The sequence below is a fragment of the Marmota monax genome, unplaced genomic scaffold (genome assembly GCF_021218885.2).
Source record: "Marmota monax isolate L192 unplaced genomic scaffold, Marmota_monax_Labrador192_F-V1.1 WCK01_AAM20220418_F8-fsc00232, whole genome shotgun sequence".
NCBI classification, from domain to species: Eukaryota; Metazoa; Chordata; class Mammalia; order Rodentia; family Sciuridae; genus Marmota; species Marmota monax.
In genome coordinates, this window is record NW_026695232.1 from 1,665,552 (window position 1) to 1,682,375 (window position 16,824).

General features: G+C 33.0%; 1 protein-coding gene and 1 non-coding gene across 3 annotated transcripts in view; both read right to left on the reverse strand.

Annotated features, from left to right (window-relative positions):
- Positions 1 to 404: 404 nt before the first annotated feature.
- Positions 405 to 16,824, reverse strand: part of Usp14 (ubiquitin specific peptidase 14) — a 35,285-nt gene continuing 18,865 nt past the window's right edge. For both annotated transcript variants that reach the window (XM_058577090.1, XM_046438522.2), the window contains 10 exons: positions 14,438 to 14,568; positions 13,271 to 13,351; positions 12,758 to 12,843; positions 11,624 to 11,738; positions 9,425 to 9,490; positions 9,188 to 9,280; positions 7,769 to 7,897; positions 2,408 to 2,468; positions 1,961 to 2,068; positions 405 to 1,310 (listed from right to left, as the gene is read on the reverse strand). In XM_058577090.1, coding sequence (XP_058433073.1) covers positions 1,159 to 1,310; positions 1,961 to 2,068; positions 2,408 to 2,468; positions 7,769 to 7,897; positions 9,188 to 9,280; positions 9,425 to 9,490; positions 11,624 to 11,738; positions 12,758 to 12,843; positions 13,271 to 13,351; positions 14,438 to 14,568 — 1,022 coding nt within the window. In that variant the 3' untranslated portion in view covers positions 405 to 1,158. The remainder of the gene's footprint in view (positions 1,311 to 1,960; positions 2,069 to 2,407; positions 2,469 to 7,768; positions 7,898 to 9,187; positions 9,281 to 9,424; positions 9,491 to 11,623; positions 11,739 to 12,757; positions 12,844 to 13,270; positions 13,352 to 14,437; positions 14,569 to 16,824) is intronic.
- Positions 12,595 to 12,701, reverse strand: LOC124088785 (U6 spliceosomal RNA). The gene has a single exon (XR_006850465.1). It is a non-coding gene; the product is annotated as a U6 spliceosomal RNA (small nuclear RNA).

Below are 16,824 nucleotides of genomic sequence, written 5' to 3' on the forward strand. Positions count from 1 at the left end.
CTTGGTGTTTTCTTCCATTAACTTAAAAAATCACTAATGTTAAATTTCAAGAAGGACATTAAGACTTTGGGAATTAACGAGAGTTAAAAAACAAATACCAATGAGCCAAGGAATGAACCTGGTAACATCATTGCATTCAGCATGCAAAGAATTCCATTACTCTTATAACTTTGTATTGCTTTTTAAAGGGAATATGGGCAAAGTCTTATTTGGTTTGGGGTAGCACATGCTAGACAAGTGTTCTACTACCACTAAGCTACATCCTCAGCCCAAGAAAAGTACTTTAAATGGATGCTTAACAGCACAGGAATATTAATCATTTTCAGAAATTATATAGTATTAAACATTTGAATCTTCAGCCAAACTCCCAATACTCAAAAGACAAAAGACTTGAGGTCAAAAGCTGTTAATCCCTCCTTTTTTTTTTATTAAATATCCTCATTTTCTAAAAATAAGCAACCAGAGCTTGTTAACATTTTTTTAAGGTTGATTACTACAAAACCATTGCAAAGTCAAATGTACAAACCATAGTACATCAGAGAGAGACACAATAATAAATGTATAATCAAATGTACTATTATTGATCACAATTTATTTTAAAGTTATGAAAAGCCAGCAACAGTCAGGCTGGACAAATACTTGATTGCACCCATGTTTTCATGGGATGTGGACAGCAGCACTGAGTTACACAATGAGAGCAACACTTCCTTTTCCACCTTCCTGGAAAAATGTTTGTTAGATAAGGCAAAGGATGGGCAGCTACTGAAAGGCGATATGAACCATGCAAGAACAACAAAGAACAGGTAACGGGTGTGCAATAAATTGTTCAATCTTGGGCTGAGAGAGCAAGAAGAAAAACTGCAGGAGGTAATGGGTGAAAGGCATTTCAACTAAGAATTTTTTTTAAATTAATGCAAGAAATAACTTTTAAAGAATGTCTTCCAGCCACCTTTACACAGGGCAGCACAATCCAAGGGTAATTTTCTTTTCTGTAATTTTAGGTTGATGCATAAGTGGTCTGTTTCTGCCCTCTCTTGTTCCACATGAAGGGGGAACAGATAAAACCACCTAAATGTCTTCCTCTAAAGCTCTGGATTATAGAAATGATCAACAAAAAACATTTATTTCACACCTAGGCATAAATAGCTAAACTGAAGATTACTGTTCACTTTCCTCTTCCATTATTTCAACTCTGCGAGGCCCGTAGAGTAAAACATAAGCAATATGCCAGTCTCCACCACCAGAAAGCCGCAAGATATCTTCTGGTGTTACAATGCTGACTTTATCATCATCAAATTTAATCCATTCATCTAAATAACAAGAAAAAGAAAAATAGTATCATACCCAATTCTCTTCAGCATCCCACTGCAAAAACAGTACCAACCTGATGCACAGCAGTACTCTCCCCGCCTGCCAACACCTCCCCAAGTGTCCAGGGACCACCCAGGATCAAGACTACTTGAAGGATTCCACGATGTCACAACTATTTTAATACTACCACTAATGCATTATTTCCCTTTTCCATCCTCATTCTCTCAAGTGTACTTTGGAGTTTCCAGAGGCCACATGATGTGTGATAGTGCAAGAGAAGACTGAATGTAGAACCAGATGAGAATCCAGTGTCTTCTATTAAGACAGCAGACAGACAAAAACTGTAAATAACATTTCTAATTCTTTGTTTTGGAAAATGTCGGTATTACAACGTTATTTCTATTAATATGAAGTGGGTTTATTACTGTCAATTTTAAATTTCTCAGCTTTAATTGCTAATGTTGAAAATATGAATAAGTAAAACCTCATAAACAAAAGTCCAGGGCCTCTACAGTTACAAATGTAAAGAAGTTCTGAGACTAAAAAAAAAAAAAGAAAGAAACAAAAACAAAAAAGAACCCCACAGTGCTATAAAACTTATAATAAGCAAAGTAGCATTCAACAGTTGAAGAAACAATACACTTTTTACCTTGTTTCCTTTTCACCCATGACACATAATGACCTGAAGAACTAGACCTTCCCTGGTGCGTTAGCACTGCTTGTAAGTCATAGTATCCACAATTATTGGAGCCAATATCTAAAGAGAGATGAATCCAGTATTATCAAACAATGAACAGACATGTGCTTTTCTCAAACAAGGTTATAATAACTCAACAATAACTCAAGTTCAGATTAAAGAAGTACTACTTTATTAGAACCCAGTAAATGTCACTGTCCAGAGTTGAGACTTCATTAGTGATGTTTTAAAAAGTGTATCACCCACAAGTATACACTAAAAAAGTGATTTTACTGTCATATGAAGGCAAATTATTCTTTAAGAAACCTGGCTTTAAAAAAAAATTTGAACACATATGGCAAGACAAATAATTTTACCTTAAAACATAAATACACACAATTAAAATGAAATTTCACTTACCATCTGCAAATGAAAAGGGTTCATACTTAACTTCTTTATGAGGACTACTCTTCTTGTCACCCTGAAGGTGGAAAAAAAATGTTTCAGATAAAATCATTTGGAAATAAAAGCTTAAACTCTTGTTCAATGTTCACTAAGACAAAATGATGATTTACCTTACAAACTACTAATATAACTACAGTTAACATACAGCTGTTAAAGCCAGAGGTCCTGTTGTTAACAATATATAATCTTGTTAAAGTACAATAACAGACTCCCTGAATTTCTGACCAGTGGTTAGCCACTAATGCTAGAACATTCCAGTAAATCTAGCAGTGTACTTAAACATTGTTCTAGGGTAGAAAAGGAAAACCTAATTCTGTAATTTCCCCCCAAATACTATCAAACCATATGGAGGGGGAGGGGGTAGAGAACTACCTGAAAACACACAAGCAAATTCAAATTACTGCAACTTAGATGAAGTCTACTAAGCCATGGCTACCTTCCACTTTAGCTCAAATTAACTTAAATATTTACTGATCAAAAATTTACCTATGCTAAAAGAGTTATGATTACTATATAAGCAAGGTGCTTTAGTGGGAACTCACTGCCTCCACTCATTTTAGTGTATTAAAGAAATTAATCTATCCAGGCCTAGTTAACAAAGTTCTTGAAAACTATAATGGAAACTATAAGACATATAATGGAACACATATAATGTGTTATATATGTGTTATATATAACACATATAATGGAAACATAAAACTATAAGTTCTTGAAAACTATAAGACAGAGTGGCTAGAATTCAAGGGATCCCACAACCAAAAAAATGGCAATTAGGTCACCTAATCCTTTTTTAGAGCAAATACCAACCAAGAATAACCACTAAAAAAGCTATACAAGAATACATTCAGGGCTGGGGATGTGGCTCAAGTGGTAGCACGCTCCCCTGGCATGCGTGCGGCCCGGGTTCGATCGTCAGCACCACATACAAACAAAGATGTTGTGTCTGCCAAAAACTAAAAAATAAATATTAAAATTCTCTCTCTTTAAAAAAAAAAAAAAAGAATACATTCAATTTAAGATCTAAGACAGCATACTGATTCACAATTTGGAATCACTGTGCATTTTCTGTGCAGATCAGAACTGAACTGCTTTTCTTAATGATGACACAGTTTATTATCCTTTTTTCAGTAAAGTGAAAGTTCTTTTTGTTTTAATTCTACATTTCATAAAAGTACATATTTTAGTGCTCAGAATTTATTTTATCTTTATGTAAGCTTGTCTTTTACAAAATATAAAATTAATGGTAATTTTAAAAAAATACATTCAAAAACATTGTAGATAAAACAGAATTCTAAATTGTTTAACCCAAAAGAAAGCAAAAAAAGAAAAACAGCAAAAAACAAAATAGATTTAAATCCTAACATCAAAAGAGGCAACAGCTGCATGACATGTAAATGGTCTAACTATACCAACAGAATTTAACAGAATCTAAATCACCTGTGTTCTCTTACACAGGGGAAAACTAGAATCAAGACATAACAGGAAAATTTCTGAGACATTTCCTTTTGTTGTAGATGGACACAATGCCTTTATTTATTTATTTTTATGTGATACTAAGGATCAAACCCAGTGACTCACACATGCTAGGCAAGCGCTCTACCACTGAGTTACAGCCCCAGATCTTCTGAGACATTTCTAAATAATCCATGATCAAAGAGTAAGACTTGAGATAATTTTTGAAAATACAAGAAAGATAATTTAAATGAAATTAAAATTTGTGGGACACAGTAAAACCACTGTTAAAAGATATATAGTACAAAGTGGGTATAATTTTTTGATGGAAAGTTTAAAATTAATAATGTAGGTTACCACCTGAAAAATTTAAAAAAATAAATAAATAAAATAAAGCAAGGTGAAGAAAAGAAAAAAGGGCTGAAAAAAAATCAGATTAAAAACAAAACAGAAAATCAGCAAAACAGAGCCAGCTTTTTGAAAGATCAATGAAATTAGCAATGCTCAACTGGGGGAAAAAAATTACACAAATTAATAATATTAGGAATGAAACAGGTTAGATCACTGCACACCCTGCAGAAATTAAAAGGACAGTAAAAATACCAGGGCCAGATATAGTGGTGCAAACCTATAATCCCAGCTCCTTGGGAGACTGAAGCAAGAGGATCTCAAGTTCAAGACCAGCCTGGCAACTTAGTGAGACTCTTCCTGTCTCAGAAATGAAAAATAAAAAAGGCTGGGATGTAGCTCAGTGGTAGAACTCCCCTGAATTCAATTCTCAGTACCCCAAACTAAATAAATAAATAACAGGAACAACTTTGTAGACAGATTTGATAAGCTGAATGAAATTGATCAATTCTATAAAAACAAAAACTACCAAAACAAACCTAACATGAAATACATCATTTGACTAACCATAGAACTATGATTATATTAAGTCTGTGATTTATAAACTCTTGAAAAAGAAATCTGCAGACATGGATTTTAACAATTATACCATTAACACAAATTCTAGACAAACTCTTTCAAAAAATAAGTGTAAGGGGAAAATGAGATAATAAATGAAGTCAGCAAAGTTGAGGTATAAGCTCAATATACAAAAATTGATTATATTTCTATATACTAGCTAGAAACATTTGACAATGAAATTAAGAAAGCAAGCCAGGCACATTGGTATATGTTTGTAATCTCAGCTACTCAGGAGACTGAGACAAGAGGATCACTTGAGCCCAGGAATTTATGAACCTGTTTGGGCAACATAGTGAGACAAAGGAGGGACAGAAGGAGAGCGCCTCAAAAAGAATACAATACTGGGACTAGGGCTGGGGCTATAGCTCAGTGGCAGAACACTTGCCTTGCACGTATGAGGCACTGGGTTCGATCCTCAGCACCACATAAAGATAAACAAAAGGCATGCTGTCCATCTACAACTACAAAAAAATTAAAAAATGAAAAAAAAGAATACTTAGGAATAGATTTAACCAAAGATATGTAAGACTTGTACAGTGGAAATTATAAAAAAATTTTGAAAAAAATTAAGACCTATTATATACAAAATCATTATCAGTATCAAATACTATATTGAGATGGCAATATTCTCAAATTCCCAGAGTCCATGTGATCCCTACCTAAATTCCAACTTTTTTTTTTTTTTTTGAAGAAATGAAAAAAAGTGACTGTAAATACACTTGGGAATATAAGGGACTCAAAATAGCTGGAATATGCATGTAATCCCAGTGACTCAGAGGCTGAGGCAGGAGGATTGCAAATTCAAAGCCAGCCTCAGCAACTTAGCAAGTCCCTAAGCAACTTAGTGAGACCCTGAATTCAAATAAAATATAAAATGGGATGAGGATGTGGCTCAGTGGGGTTAAGCGCCCCTAGGTTCAATCCTAGGTACCAAAAAAAAAAAAAACACCTCAAACAATTTTCAAAAATTACAACTTTTGAAGGTTCACACTTCACAATGATGACAGACAGACCAATGAAATAAACTCAGAGTCCAGAAAAAAACTCATACATCTATGGTTAATCAATTCTCTATAAAGGTGCTAACATATTCATTGGACACAGACTAATAAATAGGAGCTGAGATGATGAGACACGTAAAAGATTGAATCTAAACATCACACCATGTAAGTCAATCCAGACTGGACCTAATGGAAGAACTCAAACTAAAAAACACTTTAAAGAAATCATGGGTATGAACTTTCATGGTTGAAATGCCATGAGATACCAAAGGCACAAGCAACTATTAAAAAAAAAAATGAATTTAATTTCATCAAAATTTTTGAAAACCTTTCCTGCAAAAGATCTCTATGTTAAGGGGGTGAAAAGCAAATTACAGACTTGGACAAAATATCTGCAAAAAATAGTATCTAGAATAAAAAAGAAGTCTCAAAACCCAAGAGTAAAAATATAACCAACCCAATTAGAAAACAAAAGAGTCATTTCAGCAAATAAACACATAAAGATATGTTCAATATCACTAGCCACTAGAGAAAGACAAAGATAACACAAGACATCACCACAAAGCTATCCATTCACTAGAATAAAAACAGTGACACCACCAAACAATGTATTTGTGGAAAACTGGGTGAGTCTCACTTACTGTTAATGGGAATATAAAATGGGATAGCTGCTCTACAAAACATCTGGCAATTTCTTGAAAAACTACATGTGTAACTACCTTGCACTCCTGGGCATTCATTCCAGGAAAATAAAAGACTATGTTCACACTAAAATCTAAAAATGAACGTTACGTTAGTACCAGCTTTCTTCATAACAGACAAAAAATGGAAACAACCCCAACATCCTTCAATAGGTAAATAGTTAAGCAAAACTATGTGTTTTTCACATAGAGAAATATTACTTGGGAGTAAAAAAAAAAGAACTACTGATATACACAACAACCTGAATCAATCTCCAGAGACTTGTACTGAGAAAAATCAATCCCAAAGATTACATTTAAAAATGTAAGTTTTGATTTCATTCATACCATTTTTTTTTTTTTTTTTTGTACTTGGGATTGAACCCAGGAGCACTTTACCACTAAGCTACAACTTTTTTTTTTTTTTTTTTTGAGACAAGGTCTCACTAAGTTTCTGAGGCTGGCCTCAAAATTATTTTAGTATTTCCAGGCAAACCAGTACCATCTACTAAAAAATGACTTAGTTATCAGTGCATATCCATGAACCAATATTGTGCACCTCTCATTCCATCTTTAAAAAAAAAAAAAAAAGAAAGAAAAAAGGATATTTCTTTATCTTATATGGAAAATAATTATACCAAAAATTCTAAGTAAAATTTTATATGAAGTGCCATGAGGAGATAAATATAAAAGGAAAGAAGCTGCACCTTATAAAGGAAAAAGCTTATTCTACCCCAAAGGACTGGTTTACCAGAGGTAGGGTTCCTGTTTCTTATGCCAGTGTTAATTTTACACTTAAAACTTCAAAGGAGGGCTGGGGTGCATGAATAAAATACAGATATTGTGTCCATGTATAACTAAAATATATCTTTAAAAAACTTCAAAGCTTACACCACTACATGTAGAATGTATATATGTCATAAGTGAAAAGTAGGTTCATTCCATTTTTATTATAGGTTAATAGTCCAAATAATAACTGCTGAGCAATGATTTAAGATTAAAATAATAACATTAGAAATTCAGCAATAGGGCTGGGGATGTGGCTCAAGCGGTGGCGCACTCGCCTGGCACGCGTGCGGCCCGGGTTCAACCCTCAGCACCACATACAAACAAATATTGTATCCGCCGAAAACTAAAAAATAAATATTAAAATTCTCTCTCTCTCTCTCTTTAAAAAAAAAAAGAAAGAAAGAAATTCAGCAATAAGAACCTACTGTATTTGGCTGTTGATTCACTTTTTTATCTTCTAGATCCTTGAATTTTGATCGAAAAGAGATCATTTTCTCTTGAAGTTCTGGTGTACACAGTTCATATACATCCAACATAAGAGGAAATTTAACATCCTATATACCAACAACAAAAAAAATTAAAGACATAAATAGATTGAAAATATAATAGGTATTTAAAAGAACAAAGTCATGTTTTCATAATTTCAATAAAGCTACAAAAAAAATCTGTAAAAATCATACAGAAGACTCTGCAGTTGAATAAGACCTCTTAGAACTTATTCTCCATTGGTTTCTAACTTTAAGGTAAAACTTTCCAAGTATGTCTTATCATGACATGCTAGCTTATGAAATTGACCACAGAAGAGGTACCAAAATTCATGAAGAAGCAGCAATTCACAATTAATTATTAGACTAGTTGCTGGGAAAATAATGGATCCCCAACACTGGAGTTAAATCACAGCTTTCTTTAAATTTGAAAACAATTTTACCTAGAAACAATTCTAATATAGTTAGTTCAATGACTTACATTAAAATATATTGACATAAACACTAGATACTTAACCTATATTTAACCTCTTATAACACTAAGGCTAAGAAGAAAATGTACTATGTTTTCAGCTCAAAAGGCTAGAATTATATACCTCTCAGAAGGAGCAGGAATTCTGTGGACTTGTAGCAGAGCCACAGTTCAACACAGTGAAATCATAAGGCTGGCTCCAGAAGCATGAGATTATCATTTAAATATTCTTTCAGCACTAGTGATTTGGCTTTCCGTTTACCTGGAGGAAAGGAACTACCTAAAATATAATGCAGTGTGCTTTACGGTCTTCTTTCTCACTCCCATCCCAAACCTACTGAATTGGTACCTAAGAAGTGAAAGAAAGATCTGATCTAAGGCAGTGTTTCTGGGGAATACAGGAGATCCATCAGAATTATCTGTGACTCTTTTGACAAATATAAGACCCCAGGTTTCACCCAAAATTTAAATTAGATGTTTGGGGCTAGAGGGAGAAGCCAGTTATTTATATAATTAAGAATAAAAAAGACAGGGACTGAGCACCATGGCACATGCTTGTAATTCCAGCAGTTTGGGAGGCTGACGCCAGAGGATTGCAAATTTAAAGCCAGCCTCACCAACTTAGTAAGACCCTGTCTCAAAAGAAAAAGAAAAAGGGCTGGGGATATGGCTCAATGGTTGAGAGCCCCTGGGACTAAAAAAATTAAAAGGACAAAAGATAATTCCAATACACATTCTTTGTTTAGAACCACATGTCTAATGTTAATAACTCCCCTAAATATTTCAAAAAAAAGCTCACCTATCCCTAAAGAAAAAAATAAGCCTATTATAAGTTAGGAGTTACCTTCAAAGAATTTTGTTTTATAGAAAAATAAAGTTCAACTAACCTTAAGAACTTTGGCATTCACAGATTCCTTCTCTTTATAAAAAAATCGAACCATCTGAATAGTTAAGTAAGCAGGTAGCCGGCTGATCTTGGACTGAGGAGAAAAAAATAGAAATCCTTTATATAGATGAATACCATAGAAGTTTTTAACTCTTTGGTGGTAGAAACAAAGATTGGGTAAAACTGGAAACCTCTCCATAAAATGAAATTCAATTTCAAAAGGAAATGTACAACTTACAGATTTGATATATAAAGCATTTCTTTGCAATGTCGGAGACTGTTTGGTGATTTCTTCCTGAAGTCGCTATAAAAAAAAAAAAAAAAAAGTTTTAAAATGACTTCTATCTGCAACATAGAATCACACCTTTAATTCTTTTTTAAAAAAACAGCACTAGGGGGCTGGGGTTGTGGTTCCATGGTAGAGTGCTTGCTTAGCATGTGTGAGGCACTGGGTTCAATCCTCAGCACCGCATACAAATAAATAAATAAATAAAATGAAGATGTTGTGTCTGTCTACAACTAAAAAAAATTTTTAAATAAAAACTAGCATGACTTAATAGACAACATAGTATGTCAATGAACTTACATCATTAGAAAAAACAATGTGATAGAAGACATTTAGATATTGTTTTTTAAGGCTTCAAATAATTTATACTGTTGAGAACTCCTAAATATAAAATGTTTCAAGTTTTTAACTTATGATCCAAATATTGCTCAGGTTCAGAGAATATTTTATATAACAAACTCTTCTGTCATTCCTCTATTATTATCAAAAAACTCAGAAAAATTAAGAGAATGTAGGAACCCTCGTTCTTTATGCTTTATATAAAAAAACCTTCCAACATCAATCGTGTATTTTTGAATATGAGAATAACACATAAATCTCTGTTAATCTAAAGGATGTGAGGAAGTTTTAGCCACTATGCATATCTCAACTAGCACAATCACCTTTCCACTTTTGACAGCCTATGTAACTTTAGGCAAGATATTAATCCCCTCTGGGTTATCACTTGGTTAAAGGTAATAACGAAACACATTATAGTGCTGCTGTTAGAAGTACACAAGTTAGTACACACAGAAAACCTGGGAAACTTCTTGGCATATACTATATATTCAATAAGGATCAGCTATTACTTCCAATGTTATAAATTAAAAACTTAGCCTCAAAAATTTGTAGTAAAATTTAGCACTACTAAACAAAAAAAGAAATCTGAATTAAAAACAACTTATACTTGGGGCTGGGATTGTGGCTCAGTGGTAGAGCGCTCACCTAGCATGCACGGGGCCCTGGGTTTGATCCTCAGCACCACATAAAAATAAATGAATGGAATAAAGGTATTGTGTCCAACTATAACTAAAAAAATATATAAATAAATATTTTTAAAAAACAACTTATACTTAAGCATGATATATGTATTAATTTTTTTGTTTGATTTTTAAAAATTATTAATCACTTTAATGACAAAAACCTTAAAAATTATAAAGAAAATAAATACACCTCAAGAATACATGTTTTTCAAGATAGATGATTGTCATCACACCAGCAATACTATCAAGCTAACCTATTATCACCAACCAGCCTTCCTATAGAATTTCCAAGTGTATTTTTCTATAATTTTACAAAATTATGAAGAAAATGTCATCTTGAAGAGTCCCTGTCCAAGCATTACATTCTGAACTCTCCAATTAACACTTGTATTTCATTATTTGATGCCCTGAACTTGTATGTCATGATTTAAGCAACCATGTCAATAGTGCTTTTGCCTGTGAAATGAAATCCTGAGGTTTGATTTCTGAATTTACCATTGATTCTTGTTATTCACAGTGCTCATGTTTACACTGTCACCATAAGCACTAAATTAGTAAATACCAAACCACTGTCCCTAGCAAAAACACAGTTAGGTTCCTGCAAGCCTCTGGTCACAATCTTTCCATCAATCAATCAATACATAACCTTGTTTTATGTGCAACTGTGTTTAAAGACACCTTATTTCAGATATAGTGTCAATTCAATTAACACTGAACTTATAGCCAACAGCAACATAACTCAGGTGCAAATGATACTCCTCTAATATATGTATTTTCTCAAGTACATCACAGCCATCGCACATTTAAGACACAGACAGCACTTCAGCACTATGCTTAGAGATCATATTAGACATTGAAATCACCAAAAAAAAAATTATTATTAAAAAAAAAGGATACTTGCATATAGTATGCAAATTGAAAAATGAAGGCAGAATATTTCCTTGTTAGACCGTGGCTGGGACTGAATGTGTCAGGCAACTGAAAATTTATGCTGTTCTGCAGTGTGTCTGCAAGTCATTATTAAGCACAATGAGTATTGTCTTTGGGGTTACAAATAAATTTTAGCAAGCAGGTATTTTTACAAATACAGAATCTGTAAAGAATGAGAATTGACCTTGACTATCCTTACCAATTTAAGTCCTGTAAAAAGATACTTGACTTCCTGATTGATAAAACAGCTAAGCTGAAGTTGATTTTCCTTTCCTTTGGTAACTTCTTCTTCGTCAGATTCTGTACATTTCATGCTTTGCAAAACAAGATAAGGAATGCCAAAAGGTATTCGATTTGTTTTAATCTTAAATATACTAAATTATCCTAATGCTATTAAATAAATAATCATTTACTGATTAAATTCATAATCATTTAAAAGGTATTGGTCTCCCACTTCACTATACTTCAAATGTTCATAAGCCTACCAATGACTTTATAAGTCATGATTATATTAAATATAAACTGCAATAAAATCTCAACAAATATGTTGGTATTTACTTATGATCTTAAAATGGCCTTAATAACCCAAAAATAAACAAATCTTTTCTAAGTTTCTACCCATAAACTAGAAAATAATCCTTTCTTGAATTCATGTTTATAAACTGGATCCATCTTGTTTATATAATGTAATTAAAACACTTCATTTCATACATTAAAAATTCTCTATGAGATAATGATGGAGATTCTAGTAAAGATGTTCAAGATGCTCTTAGGGAAAAGTCCTATTATTACAGTAAATACATTTATCTAAACTTCAAGATCACTCCAATATATATATATTTTTATGAATTTCTTATTTCCATTGTATTTTTTAAGTATGAAAACCTCTGAAGGGGGCTGGAGCTGTAGCTCAGTAGTAGAGTACTTGCCTATCATGTGTGAGGCACTGGGTTTGATCCTCAACACCACATAAAAATAAATATGTATTTTTTAAAATTTATTTAAAAAGGAAAAAAAAAAGAAAACCTCTGAAGAATTTTTTTCTATGCTATCCACCATACCAATCAACCAACTATGCTATTTATGTCAATTTATCTTTTTATTTTTGTAGCAAAATATATTTTCATAAGATAGTAACTATGGACTATTAATAAATTAAAATACTTCAAAGAAAATATGGAACACTTCACAAATTTGCATGTTATTCTTGTGTAGGGGCTATGCTAATTGTCTCTGTATGGTTCCAATTTTAGTTTATATGCTACCCAAGCAAACATACCAATTTACTTTTTCTTAAGTTATAGTCTATACAAATCTTGGCTCATAAGGATACGTTGTTTCAAATTCAACACCGAAGAACTGATCAATTAAACTTTTCTTTTTAGAAGGTGTCACTGCTGATGCAGATGAAGAATCTGACTGCAAAATTAAAATGAAATTAAAATTCCAGTTTTACTTTGTATAGATATTAATGTATTTTTCCTTTTACACAATCCAGTTTAGCAATACATATTTAAGATTTTTTTAAATGTAGTCCCATTCTGTAAACTCCTTCTGATTCACAAATATTACCAAAAGATTACAGATACAATACTAAAATTAAGATTACAATATAATACAATATTAACATTACAACAATATTAATAAATTAAGCTTAATAAATAATGCACTAAATTAAATATCAGATTCAATCTATCAAACTCCAACCACAGGTTGACCATCTAAAAGCATTCAAATGCATATCTACTTATTAAGATAAATTTATTTTTAATCTTTTTGGGGGATAAAATAAAAACCAACAGTGAATGATATAATGAAAGTCTATAATCACAAATGCATTAAGTACCTCTTTAACAGAATCATCATCTATGGCTTCCAATTTTTGTTGTAATACTCGCATCATTTGTATCCAACATTCATTAGCATCCTGTAATTTTAAAGAAACAACACAGTAATCCAAGCAGTGACAGTGGTTGGTCAATAAATCCTTCCAAAATAATTACTATTTCCAAAGGGGAAAAGTGATTTCTTAAAAATTTGATAAGATCTTAAAAAAAAAAGTTCCAGAATGGTTATTCATTCAGCAAATATTTATTGAGCTCCTACTTGCTCGTACTTGTGCTACTATTATAGATATCTAAAATATATAGTGAAGAAGAAGTAGTAGTAGTAGTAGTCCAGTGGCAATAACAGATACTCAAAATATAATTCAGGTGGAAACAAGGTCTATGAGGAAAAAAAAAAAAAAAGCAGTATGGGAGCAGAAAGTGACTGTGGGAAGGGAAGGACGTTAGAATGTTAAGACAGTCCAGGTGTGAGACCTGAGGGGGCCAGGCACACACATATCTATCTGTAAGCAAAGGGAACAAGAAAAAAAGACACTACTGGAAGAGAAAGGTTTAAAGAAGGCCAATGAAGTCATGAGGCTGGAGAGAGGTTAAGCAAGGAAAGGAGTAGTACTGATAAGCTCAGAGAGGCAGCAGGAGGCTAGTGTGATTTAGGACTATGGTAGAAAAATCATTACCGGGTACTAAACAGGAACCTATTCTTTTTGAGTTTGTGCTGGGGACAGAACTCAGGGCCTTACCTATGCTATGCACGTGCTCTGCCACTGACCTAAATCCCCAGTCCTATTTACATTTTTATAAGGACTGGGTGCTATATGGAAAAACACCGCCAGGAGCCAAAGCACAAGCAAGGTGAGAACTGACAGGCTACTACCCAACTCTAGGCAAGAGAATATTTTGTTATGAATAAGAGCAGACTGAGGGGCTGGGGTTATAGCTCAGCGGTAGAGCACTTGCCTCGCACCTGTGAGGTACTGGGTTCGATCCGCAGCACCACATACATACATACGTAAATAAATAAATGAAATAAAGATATTGTGTCCATCTTTAAAAAAAAAAAACCTTTATAAAAAAAGAGCAAACTGATATTTGTATTTCCAAATATATTAAGTAATAAATATGTTTCCTAAGTTTACATTTAATGAAAAAAATTTTGCCCTAATTACCTGTTGAAGATATTGTCCTTGTTCACCCTTCTCCGCAAACTGTGGGAAAGCCATGTGCAAAAACTGCAGTAGAATAATAGGTGGAATACTAGAAGAAGTTTTATCCATGGAATCAAACAAATCTCTAAGGGCTTAAAAACAAAGCAAATATTGCCTTAGAATAATAACATATTTAATACATGCTACTATAAATTCTTAATTCTTAAATTTAAAAAACCCTGCTCAACTATATTTAAGTATATCTATTCTTTCATAATTGTTGTACTACTAATAAGATACTCACTTTTAAATCTTGAAGAATTCACCAGATGTTTTTATAATGCAGTCACTAGCTATAAACAACTTCTGAGCCCTGCTGCTCTTTCTCCTTGCCAGCCTTTGTCTTCCCCAAACAAAGCAGGGTGTATTAACTCAATACAGAGAACACATAACCTCTGTCTAAGAATCAAACAAGCATATCATCACTGTTCTGCCATTCTGCCATTATCAGGCCATGAGATCACCACTTTCAAATTACCTTCCTTTAAACACACAGTTGGTTCCTATCTAATGAACTCTTGAATATTGAAATATGAATCCTTACATATTTCTTTACTCCATCAAACAGCTAAGAACCAAAACTACTTTGCCTTCTTCAAAACCTTTCCCCACTAATCCTCGCCTACCAGCCTTAAACCTCAGTCTTGAAATTAGCTATGCTAATTCAGAATACCTTTCCTCTGCTGACTTCATAGCTATCACACCTCACCTTTTCTTCATGTATTGCAAAATTCGGACCAATTTTATCTTGTATTGTTTTATTAACACCTAGGATGTAAAATGTCATTCATCTGTCATTATTGCAGAGGCTCAATAAATTGTTCTTGAATAAAAAAATTAAACTGGATGTTTAAAAAATATTAAATTAAAATATTAAGAAGATAGGCATGCTGGGATTACCCAGCAACTCAGGAGGCTAAGGCAGCATCGTAAGTTGAAGGCCAGCCTCAGCCACTTAGCAAACCTGTTTCAAAATAAAAAAGGCAGAGGGTACAGTTCAGTGGAAAAATGTCCCTGGGTGGTTCAATTCCCAGGACTACCAAAAAAAAAAAAAAAAGAAAGAAAGAAAAAAAACACAATACAGATTGAAAGACTAATAAGACATGACAACAACACTTCCAAGGCCAGATGAGACTGGCACATTCAAGGTGTATGGCAGTAAATGACAACAGTAACTAAATGCAATGTGTGATACTGAAGCTGATAAAAACATTGTAATGAAAAATAGTGGGACAGTGGCAATGAATGAAGTCTGTATTTTTAAACATCGAACAGTAAAGTGCTAAACTCCCAGATTCTGAAAATGGATCGCTATTTTACAGTTATAAATAACATCCTTATTCTTAGGAAATAATTAATATTCAAGAATAAAAGACATGATGTCTGGTACCTTATTCTAAAATGAGTCAGAAGAAAACTGCAAGCAGTACAGAGAAACAAGAAACTAAATAGATGTGACAAAAAGTAACTGGAAAATTCATATATACTTAAATTCTGTAAATTTAAATTTCAAAATAAAAATTTTGAAGGCAAAAAGCAAAAATATTTGGAAGGTAGGAAAACTTCAAGTTCAAGGCCAACCTTGGCAACTTAGCAAGACCCTAATTTTAAAAAGACAGGGGGTCTGGGAGCTCAGTGATAGTGGGGATTGAACCCAGGATGTTCTATCACACACACACACACTCACACACACACACACACACACATACACACACACAAAGCAAAAATGTAAAAAATAGTACTTTCACCCACCAATACTATAAACCTACTATACGATGCAGGACAAGTTGCTGAAATTCTGAATTACTCTTATTAAATACACAAAAAGAAAAAAAATCAAATGAACTAGATATAAATGATCAACTTTGTCACTGAAAACTTAAGAAATAAAACAAATATAGAAGTAAGTTCAGGTTAAAATTTAACTCAAAATGATGCAAAAAAAACCCCTACTGTTTATAGTACTAAAAATTAATGGTTGACAACAATGAGACACCACCTTGCATGCACCCCTGGGATGGCTAAAGTAAAAAAGTCATAATACTAAATGTTCACAAGGATGTGGAAAAATCAAAACCCTACTATATCACTACAGGGCATGTAAAACGGTACAGCTCCTTTGGGGAAGAGTCTGGCAGTTTCCTCAAAAGGTTAAATATTAAGTTACTTTATGATCCAGAAATCCCACTCCTGTTTATATACCCAATATAAATGAAAACACGTATTCACACAAATATTAACACACCAACATTAGCCATATTCATAAGTCAAAAAGGAGAAACAATCCAAATGTCCACAGATGATGAATAAATGAAATGTGATATGTCCATACAATAGAAGCTTATTTA